The following is a 19618-nucleotide window of genomic DNA, read 5'->3' as shown; positions in this document are numbered from 1 at the left end:
ACATTTTTACAATATACTGTACATAAAATTAACTTTAACAAATGTTCACATTCAAAGGGGAAGGCCTCAGAAAAATAACTCAACATTCACATTTAATTTAATCACTCTTTATTCCATTTAGCTGGTTTTACAGCAGTGCCATTCTCTGTTGGAGAACTTTATTTCCAATCTGCACGTCTTTGTTCATTTGAGACAGGCTTATTGATTGAACAAGCCGCTCTTTGACTCCAAGATTTAGCTAGAGCACTTTAAATGTTTTTAATCTTTGTTGCTAACTTAAATGACTAAGATCTGTACAAAATGGTACATGAATGGAATAGTGCTCTTATTGGAAAGCGGTCCAAAGAAATATTATTAGCTAAACTATTGCTTGTCCTTCTGCAATGATTGTTGCTGTTCCAGACATGACCTTTGCACACATCTCCTTTTTGTTGGGCACTATTCTTGCATTTTAATGTTTCATTATTCCTCATCAGCTCCTTATTCACTGCAGGAACCAGTGATGAGGATAGTGCGGAGCAAGGTCATTTCCATTTCAAAAGCACTGTTCCAGGAGATGTGTGCGCACTCGGAAACATGCGTGCGTAGGAGTAATATTATTTTAGCACAGCTGTTTTGATAAAACAGAAGGTAATTGTTTCAACAGCCGAGTGACTGACTCTGCGGGAACTTAATAAAATATGCACATTGTTTATGCCATAATTTATTCATACATGTTCGCGTATTGTATAATGGGCCGGTGGTCTTAGAAGGAACATGTACACTACTGTAAAACATCTTCAAATGCAAATGTGTATAAAGTATTTATACTGTCTTACCTTCAAACATATTTGTATTTCCTCCTGTATTTCTAGACTATGAGCCAAATGTGGGCCCGATGCCAGAGTTCAGCCCCATGAATCCACTGATGCCTGGTCTTGGTCTGGTACCAGATGTACCTGTCGTCAAGGAGATCATCCACTGCAAGAGCTGCACTCTGTTCCCTCCCAACCCCAGTAAGTCTCTTTCCACACAGTATAGAGCTCCTGCAGTTGTCACATTATGCCAAAGCACACCACCAACTGTCATGTTTAACAGCACAGTACAACATGTGTTCACTATGTTACCAAGATCACAGTATTTTAAATGTTCGTTAATGTTATTTGTACAGAATCATATAATAAAGTGTACTTCTCACAAAGATCTCCAGATACTTTTCTGATGATATGAGAAGTTGGAAAGTGACTGAGATGTACATATATTGGGGATTTAGGGCAATCTAAACTGTTTGAACTCACAGTCGTGTCGGGTAAGGGTTGCTAAAGTTTAATCTGATTTGTTTTTAAGATGTATTGTTATTTACAGCTTCATTTAAAAAGCAGCACATATCTGATTGGGATGCACCACGTGTTGCTCCTGTAAAGTTATTCTGAGTGTGCCGATCAGCAGCTGACTCCAGGACAGACTGAGAGAATGTTGAAGGGATTATGCTGCATTTGGCCTGAAAACACATCTAATGTCAAATGTCACTGAAAGGCTTTTGTGGAGATAATCTTTAAGGGGCAGAAGCTGTTTACCTGTGGAACAATTCCGCCGAAATGTTGTCAAAACCACCTCCTACCCTTCCTGTGTCATCTCTGTTACATTGTCTAAGTAAGTTTCAAATATGATGATATAATGGGGACACTTACAGTACAGTCAGTGTCAATAGACAAAGTGCAAATAGAATTCAAGCTGAGAGGAAGCTGCTGACCAGTGAATAAAGCAATCACACAGTGGTCCGCATCAGCCCTGGAGCAGTTCACAGTATATATGTATATAATGAGCAGCTCAGAGAACAGGCACTGATTGCAGTCTTTTGAAAAAACATGTAAAAATCAAGCATTCAACTGGCGTTAGACGTACGAGGATTTCGACTGGTTGAATGTACGTTTAAGTAGTAAAAGCCATTCCAAACCGAATTCTTCTTCTCTTTCTTCTGACCTCTGACTAATTTGGAATGTATCAGTGTCGTCTCTCCCACTAGCTGTCCTTCTCTAACTTCTTTAAACAGAGAAGTGACGTGGGGCCCTCATTTCTTTAAATTTTAGTTTTTCTCACAAAAACAACAAAACAAAAAAAAATAGTAAGAAATAAGGCACACAGAGTCCCATTTAGTCCCGTTTTTTTTTCTTCAAGTCCCGTTTTTTTTTCTTCAAATTTGTCCATGCGTGAACATTTTTCATCTTTCAACTTCATCATAATAAAGCTTATCATGTATAAAAAATAATAATAAATAAATACAAATTAATGTTAATGCTTGAACACATAAAGTAGTAATAAACTCAACATTCATGGCTACTCTTTTTGCAGATCTCGCCCCTCCAGCCACGAGGGATCGCCCTCCCGGGTGTAGGACGGTGTTTGTGGGCGGTTTGCCAGAGAATTCATCTGAACAGACCATTGATGACATTTTTGGTCCATGTGGACCGATCATTGCCATCCGCAAAAGCAAGAAAAACTTCTGCCACATTCGCTTTGCTGAGGAGTTCACGGTGGACAAAGCACTTTTCTTATCTGGTAGGTTATATGTATTTTCGCTGCTGACTTAATGACTCTGCCACAGCTCATTAAGGATTATAGTGATCAATCCAGGTGCTAAACTGCGCGTGCAAATTAAAAAATAGCATGTTCAATTTGTGTTGCACATGAGTTACTGTTGGAAATTGTGTTTATTATTTCCTCAACAAAACTGTATGTAAAAGAGTATCCAGCATGACGGAATATGACTGGATTGTGTTATGACTGGACACAGTTAAATTAGGAAATAATTTCACAAAAAATGCTTGATATGAAAGAGATGAAGAAACTGGTCCATCAATAAACCAACAAATATTTCCAATCTAACAGCGCTGTATGTGAATGTATCACGGAGACATGGTCTTCTTCGCATCCGCAGCCAAATGTGCTCAGCGTTTGGCTCAAGGAAAAACGATCTGATGCTGTGGACTGGTGCGACACAAGATGAGGACAGGTGACCCACGGCAACTCCTCCTGTGCACCATGTTGGACTTTAAAAGGACGAAGGACAGACATGTAAAAGTGCAGTTTGATGGACAGCTGCTGTGTGAGTCAAATTGAAAGGGTCAAGCGGTCAAAAGTAGCACAATTTACCAAGAAATTCTGGTAGGTATGTAGTCTGCCCATGAATTACATACACATCAGAATAGCTTCATGAACAATATGAATGATGAATTGTTTTTGTATGATGATGAATTTTTGAGATGTGGTCATGTTCATGGGACGAATGGAATACTGCCAATAGTTCTTTCTTTGATCATTCCAGTGAATTAAGTCATTATAAATTCACTTTGGTGCATACAAACATTGAAGAGTGGGGATGAGAGGCAGTGTCGAGATAGCCAGGGTGTAATTAGCTGTAGTGTGTAATTTCAGTTCTTCCAGGGACCGGCCTTGCTCCGCAGTAGGCTCAATGTGCATTTAAAACGTGTCCAAGAGCTATGGGTAAGAAACACAGTAAGCCTCTTAGTGTATATTTTGGGATTCACAGTCATTTATTCTTGGCTTGTTGTTCAGTTGAATCTAATGCTCTAATGCCCAGCAGCAGGACAAACTATGGTTCTCTAATCCTTTTGTTATACAGTAGGCCCTTATGGTCTACGTCATATTAACATACTCTTAACTTAATCCGGTTTTAAGAATCTGATCACATTAGGGATTTTGTCAATTGACTTGTGTGTTCTGAATGACCCACATTTTGGAGCTGTGCAATGATCTGGGATGCAAATATTCATGATTACTCAGTACTTCAGTACAACAATCATAAATATTTGACTCACTTGTGGGATACATCTCTCCACAGGTTACCGTGTCCGCCTGGGCTCCAGCACGGACAAGAAGGACAGCGGACGTCTCCATGTGGACTTCGCCCAGGCCAGAGATGACTTGTACGAGTGGGAGTGTTACCAGCGCATGTTAGCCAGAGAAGAGCGACACCGGCGCAAGGTGGAAGAGGATCGAATGAGACCGCCCTCCCCTCCTCCCATCGTCCACTACTCGGACCACGAGTGCAGCCTGCTGGGGGACAAGATCAAAGGTGTGTGCACAGAGATGGAGGGTCACTGTGAAGAGGTTCCTTGAGGGTAGCTTTTGGGCCAGTGGAATAAATCACAGGGGCTCTCTAAGATTTCACTGCACCGAGAACTGTTTGTTTTCTCATATTGGAAATGTAATGGTGCAATCACAACTTATCACATTGAGTCATTGTTCTTGAGATAAAAAAAAAAAAGTCCTTTGATAAACCGTCTATAAACATTATCATGGTTCGTCTGATTTGACATTATGACGGAGGAGAATGTCCCCATAATCTACAGTTACATTGCTGCTATTAACCATGACTTAAGACGGTATGTCAAAGAAATGGGTCCGCTTGTGGTCAGGGGCCCCTCAAGCATTTACCTGCCGGGCTTGTTAGCTGTCTGTTTTGAACACACAAGTACCGTTTTCTTATACTGTCGCCCTTGAAAAAAGTTCAGATCTCAAAGGGTTTTTCACCTGGTTAAATATAGATTAATGATAAAAATAGTAATACTGGGAGATTTGAACATCATCTTCAATCACTAAATCAATCAATAAAACATATTAACTTACTTATAAGGCTGCCCCAAATAAATTGTCTGTTTGCTGTAACCCGACCCAACATTTTTTAAGTGGGTCGGACTGTAGGCAAATTCTTATTTTTTTTTACTTGAAGGCAAAAAAAAGATCCAAATTTTGGAATTTTTTGACTCGGAGTGACCACCAGGGGTCAGGCTTCAACAGTCAATGACCGAAAACGCCTCGATCAACCCGATCGGGAGACTAAATCTCCCAATGTTAAGATATTTCAATCGACCTTTTGTACGCCGCTATCCTTTATTTTGGTAGCAAAGGCGAGTGGGGGGAACATGCGGGGGACACGGGCGCCGCCATCTTTGTTGTGATGACGCTGCTTGGCGTGTTTCAATGCAATGCGCAAGTCAAATTTAAATCAAGCCACACCATGATAGAGAATGACATGGATTTTAGCCAGTTCAGTGGCGCTGACAGAGGCAAACTAATTTGAACAACGCAATAAGGGTTCCCTCTCGCGCGTTCTGTTTCATTACAGAAACATATGTAGGACCGGAAATGAAGACTCATATGCGCTGTGCACATGGCGCTTAAGGAAAGCAAATAGTTGAAAAATAAAATGATTTGGTGTTTTTTCAACAAAATTCTGATAATTTTTTTCCAGTAGGCTAGTTTTATTCGTCGAGTTACGGCAAATAGACATATTATTTTGCTCAGCCTTATTTGTATTCATTTATTTGATTTAGCTATATATTTTTGGACAAATAAGAACACAAAATACTAGTTGACATGCTGCTGGCAAATTATATACATTATTGGTATGACACAACAACAATTAGCCCACTAATCACAAGGGTCCACAAAGTTGGGTCAAATGTGATAGTATTTACTCATCCCAGACTCTTGTTTCTTATCTTTGAGCCGTTTCCTCTATTTTTTCCCTTCTCTGTTATTATTTTCAACTTCTGCTTTGTTGTAAACAGTCCTTCCTCTCTTTATCTGATGACCCTGTGTTCCAGATGATGTGAAGTTTGCGGAGGCGGTGCGGGTGCTCCTGACCTGGCTGGAGCGAGGTGAAGTCAATCGCAGAAACGCCAACAACTTCTACTCCATGATCCAGTCGTCCAACAGCCACATCCGCAGACTGATGACAGAGAAAGCCCAGCACGAGATGGAGATGGAGGAGGCCAAAGAAAAGTTCAAGAGCGCACTGGCTGGGATACTGGGACAATGTGAGTGATGTGTACACTATTGATCACCATTTAGATACTGTCAAGTTATGCCTGTCTCGTATGTCTGATTCGGATTAAGGTACAATGTTATAGAAAACAGGACAGTTTATTTCAGACACATAAGCACATACCGTCCTAAATAATTACACTGTGACTACCACAAATGTAAGTATTTCTGTTTTGTTCTGTAATTTCTAATGTAAACGTTAAACCAAATGAGCAAAGGTAAGTGATTTCTATCATTTATTCGACTCCTTAGGAAACTAGATGTACCTGACTCTAAAAGAAAGGTGGAATATTAGAGTAATGGACAGACTGAGAAAGAAATAGCAAAGCAAAGGTGAGATTGAACTTGCTCAGGTTGTGTTCATCTGAGAAAAAGCCTGAGGAGGCAGACTGCTCCCACACCTCTGACAGCTCACACTGCAGCCGCACAGCCCACGGCATTTCAACTCCACACACACACCACATGCATGTTAAATAGAGCAAACACACACACACACACACACACACGCGCGCACGCACACACACGCGCGCGCACACGCACACACGCGCACACACGCACACACGCACACACACACACATAAGCTACACAGACTACAAACTGCTGTTTATTCTCTGTAATTACAATCAGTCCATAAAACAGGAGAGTCAACACATTCAGTATAACACGTAGTAGCTCTGTGTGTATGCAGTTTCTGAGCAAAACGTAACCAAATAGAATCGATAAAAGGTTGGTTCCTTCATCGCCATCATCGTCGTCGTCGTCATCATCATCAACATTCATTGTCCTGCACCTTCAGTGTTCTGCGGCTCGGCTTCATCCTCCATGAACTGAATAGAACAGCTTAATCTGTAACTGGAATTATGTTATGTTTTTGATCTATTTTTGCTATGTTTCATGTACATAACAAATAACTACACATCCACTTCACTCTCCACTCACTCCTTGTGTTACATATGATGTGTTTGTGAACAGAAAACAGAAAAGTAATATGTAAAGAAAGTCTAAAAGTGGATTTGTGTCTTAACTACACAATTGATGTAACTCATTTTAACATACACACTTGCTTGATGAAAGATACAAACAGGCAGAAGCAGTAGTAAGGTGGCAAGTATAGCACAATCTGCCACATAAGAAGTGAACAGTATGAGGTTGAGTTGTTGCACTCTCTCACACTCTGCTCCTTCCCACCTGCCTCTGTCTCCCTGTGGATGCTCTGCCCCTCCTGCACCTCCACAGTTGAACAGATTGTGTCTGTATTCCAAGCCGCTTCCAAACAAAAGGCATGGGACAATTTCTCCAAAGCTCAGCGCAAGAACCTGGACGTTTGGCGCAAGCAAGTACAGGTTAGTCTTCCCTTTGTTAACAAATGCTTTCAAATGACTGGCTTTGGTTTCAGTTTAAGAAAATCATATGAAAAAACTCTTTATGTCAAGGTTCAAAACACAAAAGACTGACATTTTCAACGCAAAATAATAATACTTTGTTTTCTACTTCTGCTAAAGATCCAGATAATTCTAAAATAATGATTCTGGAAAGGCCATATGTTGTTCTGTTTATGATTTGTTTAGTATCAATACTTGTGCCAATGAGTATGTTGTTTTGATACTAGTGATTTACAATACTTTTGACAACTACTGACCAATCGTCACTATCCATGGGTTTCTGAGTGATGAGAAATTAGTACGGTTGCCATAGTAATTCATGAAAGACATAAATTCAATAGAGAAAAATCCTCAAAAGGACAAATACATCCTCACAATACACTCATGAATAGTACATAATCAAATGACTGCCCCTGACGACCAGACACAAGCTGCTTGGTGAGTTCACAGTGATAAACCCCAAAAAACAACTGTTGGGTTGACCAAACGAAGCATGGCCAGATTGCACTGTGCATTGTCACGAACAGAATTCAAATGGACTATTTAGGATCTTATCTGCTCGGTGAGTTCCTTGTGTCTGCATACACCGTACGTATTTGGTATACATCTGGCTTGAATATAATCACAATCATCACTGTAAGGTAGGTAAATGATTTGTTTTGATGATGATGATTACATTTGTTCTAAAATAGGGGATTTTATGCATCATTTCAATCATAACTTTCTTAACACATCTAAGATTCTTGTTCCCATATGTGTGGTCGTTAATCAACACTTTGCCATTGCGTTTGTTTTTTGTCCAGCGACTGAATGTCTCATGGGATTGTGCCAGCGAAGCAGCATTACTCTGTAGTGTGTAACAGAAAGAAGTAGGAGCTGTTGATCGAGAGCATATTCCTCAGGCCCACCAGGAGCTTTCTGTTGCCCATATGTGTCTTCTGAAATGATTTACGTGCTTCAGTCAGGGCAAAGTAAAATGTGTCTATAACCCATCTCTGGTGTGTGTTACAGGAGATCAGAAACATGCACAATGAGATGCTCATGGGCATTAGACGAGAAGAGGAGATGGAGATGTCTGACGACGACATGGAAGATCATCCTAGCAATAAACTCCCTGAGGACTCAGGTCTGAGTGTATTTGTGCTGATATCGCGAACCCTAAACCTCTCACAATCGGAGCAGTGTATTTGTCTCACGCAGAAGCTGTACATAAACATCACTTACACAAGTCTTCAAACTGTTAATAACTACCTAATATGTGAAATCACTTATGGTCCCCTCAACATTAATGTTGAATTGTGTACTAACACACAAAAAAATGTATTTTATCAGGTCCATTAAAGTGCTACTTCTCTGGAAACTTTTTAATGACAGTTTAGAACAGTTCTCAGGAAAACACACTTTTGACAATTTAACATCTAAGGTCATCTTTCATCTACAGTTTCACGCCTCTCTGCCTTGTTATTATGCTTCCTTTACAAGCTTCTTTTAATCATTCTGATCTTTGCCATGGGCTAATTTGACAGCTCCGGTAATCAACATGCAAATGTATGTAAATGCAGTCGTCAGCTCAGCCCTTCCCTTGTGCCATCTCACTTCTGTGATTAGCGATGCTGTCACAGACCTGTCATTCCAGAAGCTGCTACAGCGCTGGACACACTGGCGCCGTTTAATGGGACTCTTAGCTAATATTTGTGTCAAACGACAATAGTGGCACATACTCCTGAGTTATGACCAGAGCCTACACTTATTGTTTCATGAGCAGACAGTGTAGGTGCCCTGCTCTTTGGTGGCTGTTGATGTTGCTGCATCAGACAATATTGCAAGCTATTTTCTAGCTAAATATGTGCTGAAGGTATTTCTCCTGCAGTTCTTTAAAGCCTAAAACAATACATACTATTAATAATGTATCACAAATCCAAAACATTATATGTATCTTACTAAGGTTTACTTTGCTGGTGGTGGGTCCTCTACTTGCTTGTCCCCATGAACATGTTATAACTTTGTCTGGAATGTTCCACTAAACTTAAAGATCTTAGTTCAAGTTCAAATTCTCTTTATTTTCCCACTCGGGGAAATTAGTTTTGCTGCGACGTTTGGGTGTCACTATAATCCGAAAGTACAAAAAGTACAATACAACAGAGGATGGTCCAGGGAACTGCCTCGGCCTCCTGCACAGATCTCTGTCTGAGCCGGCCGTGTCCCTGACTGTCCGTGTCTGTTTTGTTTGTAATGTTGAGCCTACCAAACCAAGCAAGAAGTTCAAATCGATTCAATGAAAGCGCGGTAAAACATTATCCTATTACATGGGTTATTAATTTCTCAAATCAACATAAAAAACATGCATTCTGACTGTGAGTGGAGTCACCTCTCCACAGATCTGACTTGTGACTCGCCTTCCTCCATGAGATAGAAAAGTTTCATGTGCTTGCAAAGCAATGACCCGCCACCAGAAAAGTGACATATTGCACCTTTGAGGTATGCCCATAACTAGTCACTAGTCCTCAAATAAAAACTAAATTAGAACATCTACTTTGCATAATTTATTCAAATGGATAACATTTTGTGCAAAATTGCTTTTCATAATTTGTTTACAGCGACCAGGTTTCATTGTAAATGAGAATTAGTTCTCAATTGACCTACCTGGCAAAATAAAGGTTAAGTCAACCTTATTACTCCTGCTTTCCTGTTTTAGCTGCATCCCAAGCAGAAGCCTTAAAGGAGGAGAATGACTCTCTGCGCTGTCAGCTGGACGCCTACAGGAACGAGGTGGAGCTCCTCAAACAAGAACAGAACAACCAGCCACAGAGGAGTGAAGAGGAGAACACGCACTCACAGCAACTCAGCTTCCTCCAGCAAGCTCTACAGGGCATGCAAATGGTACTTTTACTACATATATATGTGACACAAGCTCTACAGGGCATGCAGACGGTACTTTTACTACATATATATGTGATACAAGCTCTACAGGGCATGCAGACGGTACTTTTACTACATATACACACGATACAAGCTCTATAGGGCATGCAGACGGTACTTTTACTACATATACACATGATACAAGCTCTACAGGGCATGCCGACGGTACTTCTACTACATATACATGTGATACAAGCTCTACAGGGCATGCAGACGGTACTTTTACTACATATACAGGTGATACAAGCTCTACAGGGCATGCAGATGGTACTTTTACTACATACACACGTGATACAAGCTCTACAGGGCATGCAGACGGTACTTCTACTACATATACATGTGATACAAGCTCTACAGGGCATGCAGACGGTACTTTTACTACATATACAGGTGATACAAGCTCTACAGGGCATGCAGATGGTACTTTTACTACATACACACGTGATACAAGCTCTACAGGGCATGCAGACGGTACTTTAACTACATACACACATGATACAAGCTCTACAGGGCATGCAGACGGTACTTTTACTACATATACACATGCTACAAGCTCTACAGGGCATGCAGACGGTACTTTTACTACATATACATGTGATACAAGCTCTACAGGACATGCAAATGGTACTTTTACTACATATACATGTGATACAAGCTCTACAGGACATGCAAATGGTACTTTTACTACATATACAAGTGATACAAGCTCTACAGGGCATGCAGACGGTACTTTTACTACATATACACCTGATACAAGCTCTACAGGGCATGCAAATGGTACTTTTACTACATATACAAGTGATACAAGCTCTACAGGGCATGCAGACGGTACTTTTACTACATATACAGGTGATACAAGCTCTACACGGCATGCAGACGGTACTTTTACTACATATACAGGTGATACAAGCTCTACAGGGCATGCAAATGGTACTTTTACTACATATACATGTGATACAAGCTCTACAGGACATGCAAATGGTACTTTTACTACATATACACCTGATACAAGCTCTACAGGGCATGCAAATGGTACTTTTACTACATATACACATGATACAAGCTCTACAGGGCATGCAGACGGTACTTTACTACATATACACGCAATACAAGCTCTACAGGGCATTCAGACGGTACTTTTACTACATATACACATGATACAAGCTCTACAGGGAATGTGTTCTTTAGTATTCTTCACACATCAGAACATTCTGTCTAACACTGTATATTGTTACAGACAGACAATATCCTGAACTGTTTAATCCAAGTTCTTCCTAAACTTCAGCCAAGCTCTATTTGAGAACAGGATTACTCAAGTGAACCCATTGAGTTCCTCAACCACATTTGAAATAGCTCCGCTCTCTTTTATTCATGACCCGGTGCTCAAAAATCTATCTGAGGAGTGCAGCTGTCTGTGGCAGCTCTTAGCCTCATCTGAGAAGAGATTCAGGAATATTTAAAGCCGTAGTTCAGGTATTGCAGAGGTTGAATAATATAAAAATATATACCAAGCAGAGGGCATGGAGTGGGGCGGTCAATGCACCGCAGCGAATCCTTCCAATGGGTGCATTTAGCAGCGGTTTGACTGAGCCACTGTATCTTTATTTGGGTATTCTTGGTCTCCCATCCAAGTACTAACCATGTCCAACCCTGCTTAGCTTCAGCAGATGAGATTCAATGTTTTTAGTTGTTGTTTTCAATTGCTCACTCTATAAAACTATATCATTAATTCAAAATGTACCTCATTCCTTTGCATATTGACTGGCATCTCTTGTTCTCTCTATCTGTTGATGCAGCAACTCTTAAAAATGCGCGAAGAGTTGAAACAGCGGGAGTCTGACCTGGAAAAGAGTTTGGACGAAAAACAGCAGCTGAAGAAAGAAGTCCAGACTCTGAAGGACGTGAAAAACATGGATGGAATGCAAGTGCGTCTACTAACATTTATGATTTTAACTGCTGTGTAATAACTGGGGTATATGCAACATCTCCACAATTTTGAACTAGTTTAGAGCGTAATGAGTGCACAGCAAAATGAAACAGAGAGCGCTGCATATTCATCAATTCAGTCCGATAAAAGAGGAGTCCAACTGTGAAAGAGGTCATTTCAAACTTCACTCGGGCTCATATCCTCATTTCGGAGTAGTTACATTTTTTGTGCAGTTAAAATTGAACTGACACTTCAAAAAACATCCCAGCATCCCTTTTTTACTAACCTTTATAATCGTGCAATAGGACTTTCACATTTGAACTGATAAACTGTCATCATCCACATGTATTTCTAACCCATTATACTGAATGTGTTTTGTATTACTCCAGTGGCTTGCCGTGTTGTCAATGTCTTTTCCCCTCATTTGTTGCTTTACTTTGTTAATGTTCTTCATCTTCTTTGGGTTCAATCATCTATTAAATTGGATAATGACTAAATGACTAAAGCTCGTGTGCCACATCCATCTGCATACCCTCTGGTGAAGCCGTAATTACATGTAAAGCGGTGTCATTGTCACAAGCACATTAAAGATGCACCTGTTTGTGATTTGGTGGAAGCGCTGTAGTAAATAGTTTGCCATTCTGAATGAAAAAGAAATACTGCATCAACACCTGTTTGTTAATAGTCATGTCAACTACTTGCCCATTTGCACTGCTAGTTTTTGCACTCTTTATGACCAAACTGTAAATTGTTGGTATATATTCAAAGTATTTATCACAAGTTTATTTTTATCTTATTTATTTAACCAATTTAAAAATGCATGCCTTTTTATTATTATTTTTAATATTTTGTTATTATATTTGCAGCTTTTCACCGAAAAAAAGTTCCTAGTTTGTGAATCTTTTTTATTATCCGTTTTTATTCACTGGCATTGGCAATAAACCTTTTTCTGATTTCAAAAGAAGCGTGTTTCAACATAGTTCCTAGTCTGAAATCTCAAAAATCTCATTATCACTCCATATAATCATAAATCTACTCTTGAAACCTTGACTTGCTCATAATTTTAAAAAAGTCGTGCTCTTGTTCTATGAAACCAAAGAACGATTTTGGACTTTGTGGCCTTGCATAGGCTGCCTATTACAATTACATACAATTGCTTTCCTCAACTAGTAATTATGTTTATTTTATAAGTATCCCTAGAACACTATGTACTCTCCTCTCTCCTCTGTTAGCGTAGTTAGCTTTTCTCGTTGTGTCTTTCCATCACGTCTTTCTTCTGTGCCACAGCTGGAGACGTCGCAGGAAGACGACGGAGACTCAGAGGAAAGCACTGATCAAACCAGTGTAAGTTCTGTCTTCAAGCTCCTCAACAACCTCCTACACTGCAGAACATGGCATTCCAGTTCACGGTGCATTACTTATAGAATAAATATATAGAATAAATAACAGTCCACCACACGGGCAGGAAATACATGAGGCACGTTGGCATTTTCTCATCGCCCACGTTTTCTTGGACAAAATATCAAAGTTCATATGGCAGACTTTCTTTATTCCTTTTTTATGTTGTTGTTGTTTTTGTCTTGCAGGAAGTGTCTGTCGCGTCCACAGTTGTGTCTGTCGCGTCCACAGTTGTGTCCTGCAGTCAGGAGAAAGAAGCTCCAACAGAGAGAAGTCTGCAGAGCCCTGTCCAGTCCGAGAGACAGGCCCTGCTAGTCGGTGAGATCATATTCCACAATAAAATGAAACTTTTAATGTTAAATGTTGAAAGTCTGGTGTATAAAATCTCGTGTGTATACGTCTATGTTACTTTAATTTTGCTTGAATTTGGCTGCGCAAGTTTTTATATGTCACCGTCTACACACAGAAAATAGATAATTGCACTTCAAGCATAATGATTGACAGTTATTTAGTATCTTGGAAGCTGTTGCTCTTCCTATTTACTGATAATAATTATATTGCTGCTTATTTTTTCAGTACAAAATACTCAACCTTGTTATCATCAACATTTATTTCTACCCAATTAAACAAAAAAATATACAATAATGTGTTCTTTTATTACTTCAGCATAGTGGCTTTAGGACCTGCCATGTTGTAAATGCCTCTGGTGTTTTCCCTCATTTGCTGCTTCATTATTTGTTAATGTTCTCCATCTTCTTCGGGTTCAATTGTCCATTGCCGTTCGAGCATAATTATTGACGGTTATTTAGAATCTTGAACACTGTTGCTCTTCTGCAATGGCTCACATAAATGATATTGCTGCTTATTTTTCCACTCCAATATTCTCTACGCTGAGCACTGACATTCTGGCGTCGGTGCTCATAATGTGGGAGCATGTTGTTCCACAAACGTCTGCGCTGTCACACATCTATTGGCTTTTTTTTTATCACAAATAAACGGTGACAGCAGAAAGTCTCCGGTGGGTGGATTTATGCAAATAAAGCATCAACGATTTCTGTGTATTTTAGTGCAAGGTTAAACTACTTTTCTCTGGCTATTTTCATTTTGCAAGTAGAGCTGCTCAAGGCTTGAAAAGTGTGACCTTTGAGTTGTTTTGTTAAAGTTGGTAATTTTGAGTGTTGTTTTTTCAATAGCCCGCTCCATGATAATCGCACTGCACAAACACAAACACAAGTTGTTGTGTTACAGTTTACCGAAAGCCTCCGTTACACCATCCAAATATATAGAAGTTTTCATTCTCTGTGTAGCAAAAGTAGAAGCTAATGTAGACCAGAGATGCCAAGATTATTCGGTTAATCGATCACAATTAATTCAACTAAATACAATTACTGCACTAACTGAGCGACATTGAATAAATTAGTTCTAAATATTTCCAAAACCGAATGTGTTGTTGTTGTTGTTGTTGTTGTTGTTGTTGAATTAACATAGCTTCTTTTCATTCAAAATGTTTGAGTTCATAAAGCTACGATGACAAAAGTTGTTTTTTTTATTGTCGCAATAATTGTGTATAATAATATAAGTCGCACTGGAGTATAAGTCGCACCAGCCAAACAATGCGTAATAGAGAAGAAAAAAACATATATAAGTCGCACTGGAGTATGAAATGTGGTTGCAAGTGTGAAAATAACAAATAATATCACATATAAGTCGCTCTGGAGTATAAGTGTACAAGTATAAATATAAGTATAAGTCGCCCCCTGGCCAAAACTATGAAAAAAGGTGCGACTGGTAATTGTAATTCTAAAATGTCATACACCTACTTATGTCTTATCTCTTCACTCACAGGAATCATCTGTACGTTTCTGCACGTTCACCCGTTTGGAGCCAGCCTTGAGTACATCTGCTCATACCTGCAGCGTTTGGACTCCAAGGTAACAGGCGTAACTGAAGTATATATAAAAATGTAAAATGTATTTATATTCAGGCGGGAAAAATATGTTTTATCTTGCTAGTTTCAGAACGTTAAATTTGTCATGTTAAGTTTTATTCGACGTCATGGTGAGTGTATCATATCCACACACATGAGAAAACGTAGCTCTTGAATAGCTGACGGGTCAGACTGACAGACAGAAGGGCCGTTCACTATACATTTGCCTAGTATGACTTAGCCAGGGCCCCCATACCTGGAGCCAGGTCTGCAGTTTGAACGTGAGCACCTAGTGGCTGGGCTGGGCTCACCACTGAGCCCAAAGGAATGAGGTGGTTCCGATCTCCTGTGGACTCACTGCACGCAGAGAAGAAACATAGGGGTCGGTTCAAAGACTGGGTGGTTGAGAGCATCTAGGGACATGTAGGGACCATGGTTGCCCTCAGAATTCCAATATGGCAGCGACCGAAACGGAAGTTACTGGCCCCAACATGGCGGCGAATGAGACCGGTCCCGCTGATACAGCTCAGGCAATAATTTTCTCCAAATCCGCTCTCTTGTCCCTAACGCTAACCCTAACCCAGTGTCTGAAGCGTATTATGGGCCTCCATATAATTATTGTCTTTTTGGGCCGCCACGAGGGCCGCCATATTGGAGCCAATTCTGACTTTCGTGAGGCAGCGGGGGGCTGATCTAATACTGACCTTAGAGAGAGGGCGAGGAGCTCAGTCAAATGGGAGGAGCTTGAAGTAGAGCTGCTGCTCCTCCACGTTGAGAGGAGCCAGCTGAGGTGGCTCGGGCATCTGTTCTGGATGACCCCTCCATGGGAAGGTGTTCCAGGTATGTCCCATGTGAAGAGGCCCTGGGGAAGACCCAGAACACACTGGAGGGACTATGTCATGGCCTGGGAATGCCTCAGGATCCCCCGGAAGAACTGGAAGAAGTGTGAGCAGAGAGGCCAGAAACCAAGCCCCATTGACAGTGACCTTCTTTTTGACTTGAGTTATCTTATTAGGCCCGAGCCCCAGCAGGGCGGAGGGCCTATTGCTCCCGCAACGCTGCCGAAGGCAGCGTTGCAACTGGCAAGTACAGTGAACTAGCCCATGCCGAAGGCATGGATCATGCATACTTACTCCTGCTATGACAGAAATAGTCAACAATGAGTGAATGGGCCACGCCCATTCACTCATTAAAAAAATATTATTGTGGCCACGCCCCCAGACTTACCCTATGGCCGCCATCTTCCTTTGAAAATGAAAACAAGCTGAGTTAGCCATTTTGTTTACGTCAAACTTTGACGAACTCCTCCTAGGGCGTTTTGCCCACCGACTTCAAAATCGGCGTACGTCCTCTGGACAAGTGGGGCATCTAAAGTTATCAAATTTTTTGAGATACCTTTTACGGTCTGTGTGCGGCGCAGCCGCAAAGTTGGACAACTTATTTTGGAATATTGCAGATCTAAAAATTGCTCCCATTTGATCAAAACCAGTCCGATTAGGACCAAATTTTAATCAGTTGTTAAACTTTCTAGTTTGGACCAGTTTAGGCTGACAAAATTGAAATGGCCGCGATAGCGCCCCCTACAGAGTGGCCTTTAAATTAACATTGAAGGTCAAAAATTAGTTTTACCAAAATTGTCTAAACTTTACCCAAAATTCTATTTTGCCGTCCCGATCACAAAAGCCAATCACAAAAATGCCTAAATTTTTACGGCGTAGTCGTAGCGATGACAGAAACCTCCCATGTTATCCCTATGGGAAAACCAAAAAATCTCTCAAATTACCACATTTTTATGTTTTACACTTTAACGAAGCCCTCCTAGTGCGTTTTGCCCACCAACCTCAAAATCGGTGTACGTCCTCTAGACAAGTGGTGCATCTAAAGTTATCCAAATTTTAAGGATAACTTTTACGGTCTCTGTGCGACGGAGCCGCAAACGTTTCCCAGAATTCTGACTATTTGGCCTTCAGAGTGGCCTATAAACAATAGAGTTTTTCCAAATGACATGACATTTTGCACTAAATTCTAATTTGCCATCCTGATCATACAAGTATGAGAGCCAAAGTCATATTTTGTACGGCGTAACCGTAGCGATGACAGAAACATCCCATGTTATCCTTATGGGAAAATCGCAAAATCGCTCAAATCACCACATTTTTACGCTTCACACTTTGACAAACTCCTCCTAGGGCGATTGTCCGATCAAACTCATATTTGGGGAAAATCATCTACACAAACGGGGCATCAAAAGTTATCCATATTTTGATTTTAAGTGGTACGGTCTCTGTGCCGTGGAGCTGCAAATATACTGTCACAAATGGGAAAAACGGCAAATCCTTGAAATGTTCACATTTACGCTTCACACTTTAACAAACTCCTCCTAGTGCGTTTGGCTCACCAATCTCAAAATCGGTGTACCTCCTCTAGACAAGTGGGGCATCTAAAGTTATTCAAATGTTATGGATAACATTTACGGTCTCTGTGCAGCTGAGCCGCAAACTTTTCGCAGAATTTGGACTATTTGGCCTTCAGAGTGGCCTATAAACAAGAGTTTTTCCAAATGACATGATATTTTGCACACAATTCTCATTTGCCATCCCCAAAATAAAAGTATGGGAGCCAAAGTCATATTTGGTAAAGCGTAGCCGTAGCGATGACAGAAACATCCCATGTTATCCCTATGGGGAAACCGCAAAATCTTTAAAATGACCACATTTTTACACTTCACACTTTAACAAACTCCTCCTAGGGCGATTACCCGATCAAGTTCATATTTGGGGAGAATCATCTACACAAGCGGGGCATCAAAAGTTATCCATATTTTGATTTTAAGTACTAGGGTCTCTGTGCGGTAGAGCCGCAAATATATGTCACAAATGGGAAAAACGCCAAATCCTTGAAATGTTCACATTTATGCTTCACACTTTAATGAACTCCTCTGTGGGCAATAGCTCGATCAAGCTCATATTTTGGGAAAATCATCTACACAAGCGGAGCATCAAAAGTTATCCATATTTTTATTCCAAGTGTCACGGTCTCTGTGCGCTGGAGCCGCACATTCGACCCACATTTGTGTTCATTTGCACTGGTTAAGCACAGCATTGAACATATACAATGTGTCACTGTCTTAGGCCGTTGGATGCCGCTTGCGGCTTTAATTGAGTCTTATTTTTTCTTGGAAAATAAAACATTCCTGCTGACAAGGGAAGAAAAAATGGTTTATTGGTTCTACGCATGATTCTAACTGTATGTTGTGTTTGTGTGTTAACAGATTACAACCAGTGAAGTAGAGGCGCTCCTCTCTCGACTGCCCTGCACTTTCAGACAGGAGCTGTCTGGAGTTGGTGCCAGTTTAGAGAAACGCTGGAACTTTTGTGGATTTCTGGGCATCAAGAGCATATAGACCTTCGTATAGAGACACACTTCACAATACACTGGGATAATATTCACATGTGAAAGACAACAAATTGAACTGGTCAAGGCAGTGAAGCTCGAGTCCAAAAAACTCCAGCCCAACCCGGATTGAGCCTGCGCACGTCCTGACCTGGACCCAGCCTATTTCATGTACATATGGGCCTGACCCAACCCAAGAAGCGCACTTTCTCAAAGGACAGGGGTTACGTTTCAGTAACCTTGAGTTTCTGTGTCCTACAGAGTTTTATTAGCAGAAAAAGCACGGTTTGGTAGAGCTTATGTGTTTACAAGCTTTGTGTTCTACGTGCAGATGCTGCAGTTGTCTCTGGTTCCAAAAGCACCTGTTCCCTGCTGCCCCGCTCTATCTCTCCACTTTGCTCTTGCAGGGCACAGAATGTGTCTCTCGTCTTTTGCTCTGCTTCTCCCGGCTTCTGTTCCGTGTTGTGTATCATCCACATTATTTAATTCACATACCTTCTACCCTCACATCCTGTATTTAGCCACTTTATTTGCTTGGGAGTAAAACATTTTGTCTTGAGAGAAAAAGAGAACACTGCACTTTGTGTTTTCTGGCGGCTGTTAGCCGTAAGTGTGGAGCAGTAGTGGAGGGACTCAAGTGCAAAGCACAGCTCTACAGCCTAGAGCTGAGCCCGACACTGTGGGGCAGAGAAAACTCAACACTGGAATCCTCTTTTTGATTCTTGTTTGTCTAAATGTTTAAGTTTGGGTTTTCATTCAATGCTGTGTCTCGTATGCTGCTGAATCGATGGATTCAAGCTAAATTATTCTGTCATAAGATCCATATGGTCTACTTCATGACAC

General features: G+C 40.7%; 1 protein-coding gene across 1 annotated transcript in view; it reads left to right on the top strand.

Moving 5' to 3' along the window:
- The window catches only part of LOC140349923 (ecto-NOX disulfide-thiol exchanger 2-like), a 71311-nt gene extending 51945 nt beyond the window's left edge, over nucleotides 1-19366 (top strand). The window contains exons 4-15 of the mRNA XM_072436071.1: nucleotides 855-995; nucleotides 2332-2538; nucleotides 3842-4075; nucleotides 5610-5822; nucleotides 7066-7172; nucleotides 8223-8337; nucleotides 9907-10091; nucleotides 11927-12055; nucleotides 13345-13401; nucleotides 13644-13773; nucleotides 15301-15386; nucleotides 18654-19366. Of these exons, the coding sequence (XP_072292172.1) occupies nucleotides 855-995; nucleotides 2332-2538; nucleotides 3842-4075; nucleotides 5610-5822; nucleotides 7066-7172; nucleotides 8223-8337; nucleotides 9907-10091; nucleotides 11927-12055; nucleotides 13345-13401; nucleotides 13644-13773; nucleotides 15301-15386; nucleotides 18654-18785 (1736 nt within the window). The 3' untranslated portion in view covers nucleotides 18786-19366. The remainder of the gene's footprint in view (nucleotides 1-854; nucleotides 996-2331; nucleotides 2539-3841; nucleotides 4076-5609; nucleotides 5823-7065; nucleotides 7173-8222; nucleotides 8338-9906; nucleotides 10092-11926; nucleotides 12056-13344; nucleotides 13402-13643; nucleotides 13774-15300; nucleotides 15387-18653) is intronic.
- Nucleotides 19367-19618: the final 252 nt, after the last annotated feature.

Source organism: Eucyclogobius newberryi, unplaced genomic scaffold, assembly GCF_026437365.1.
Source record: "Eucyclogobius newberryi isolate DKJ021-1_F unplaced genomic scaffold, fEucNew1.0.hap1 SCAF_11, whole genome shotgun sequence".
NCBI classification, from domain to species: Eukaryota; Metazoa; Chordata; class Actinopteri; order Gobiiformes; family Gobiidae; genus Eucyclogobius; species Eucyclogobius newberryi.
Note: the sequence above shows the minus strand (reverse complement) of the source record. Positions and strands in the feature narration are given on the sequence as shown.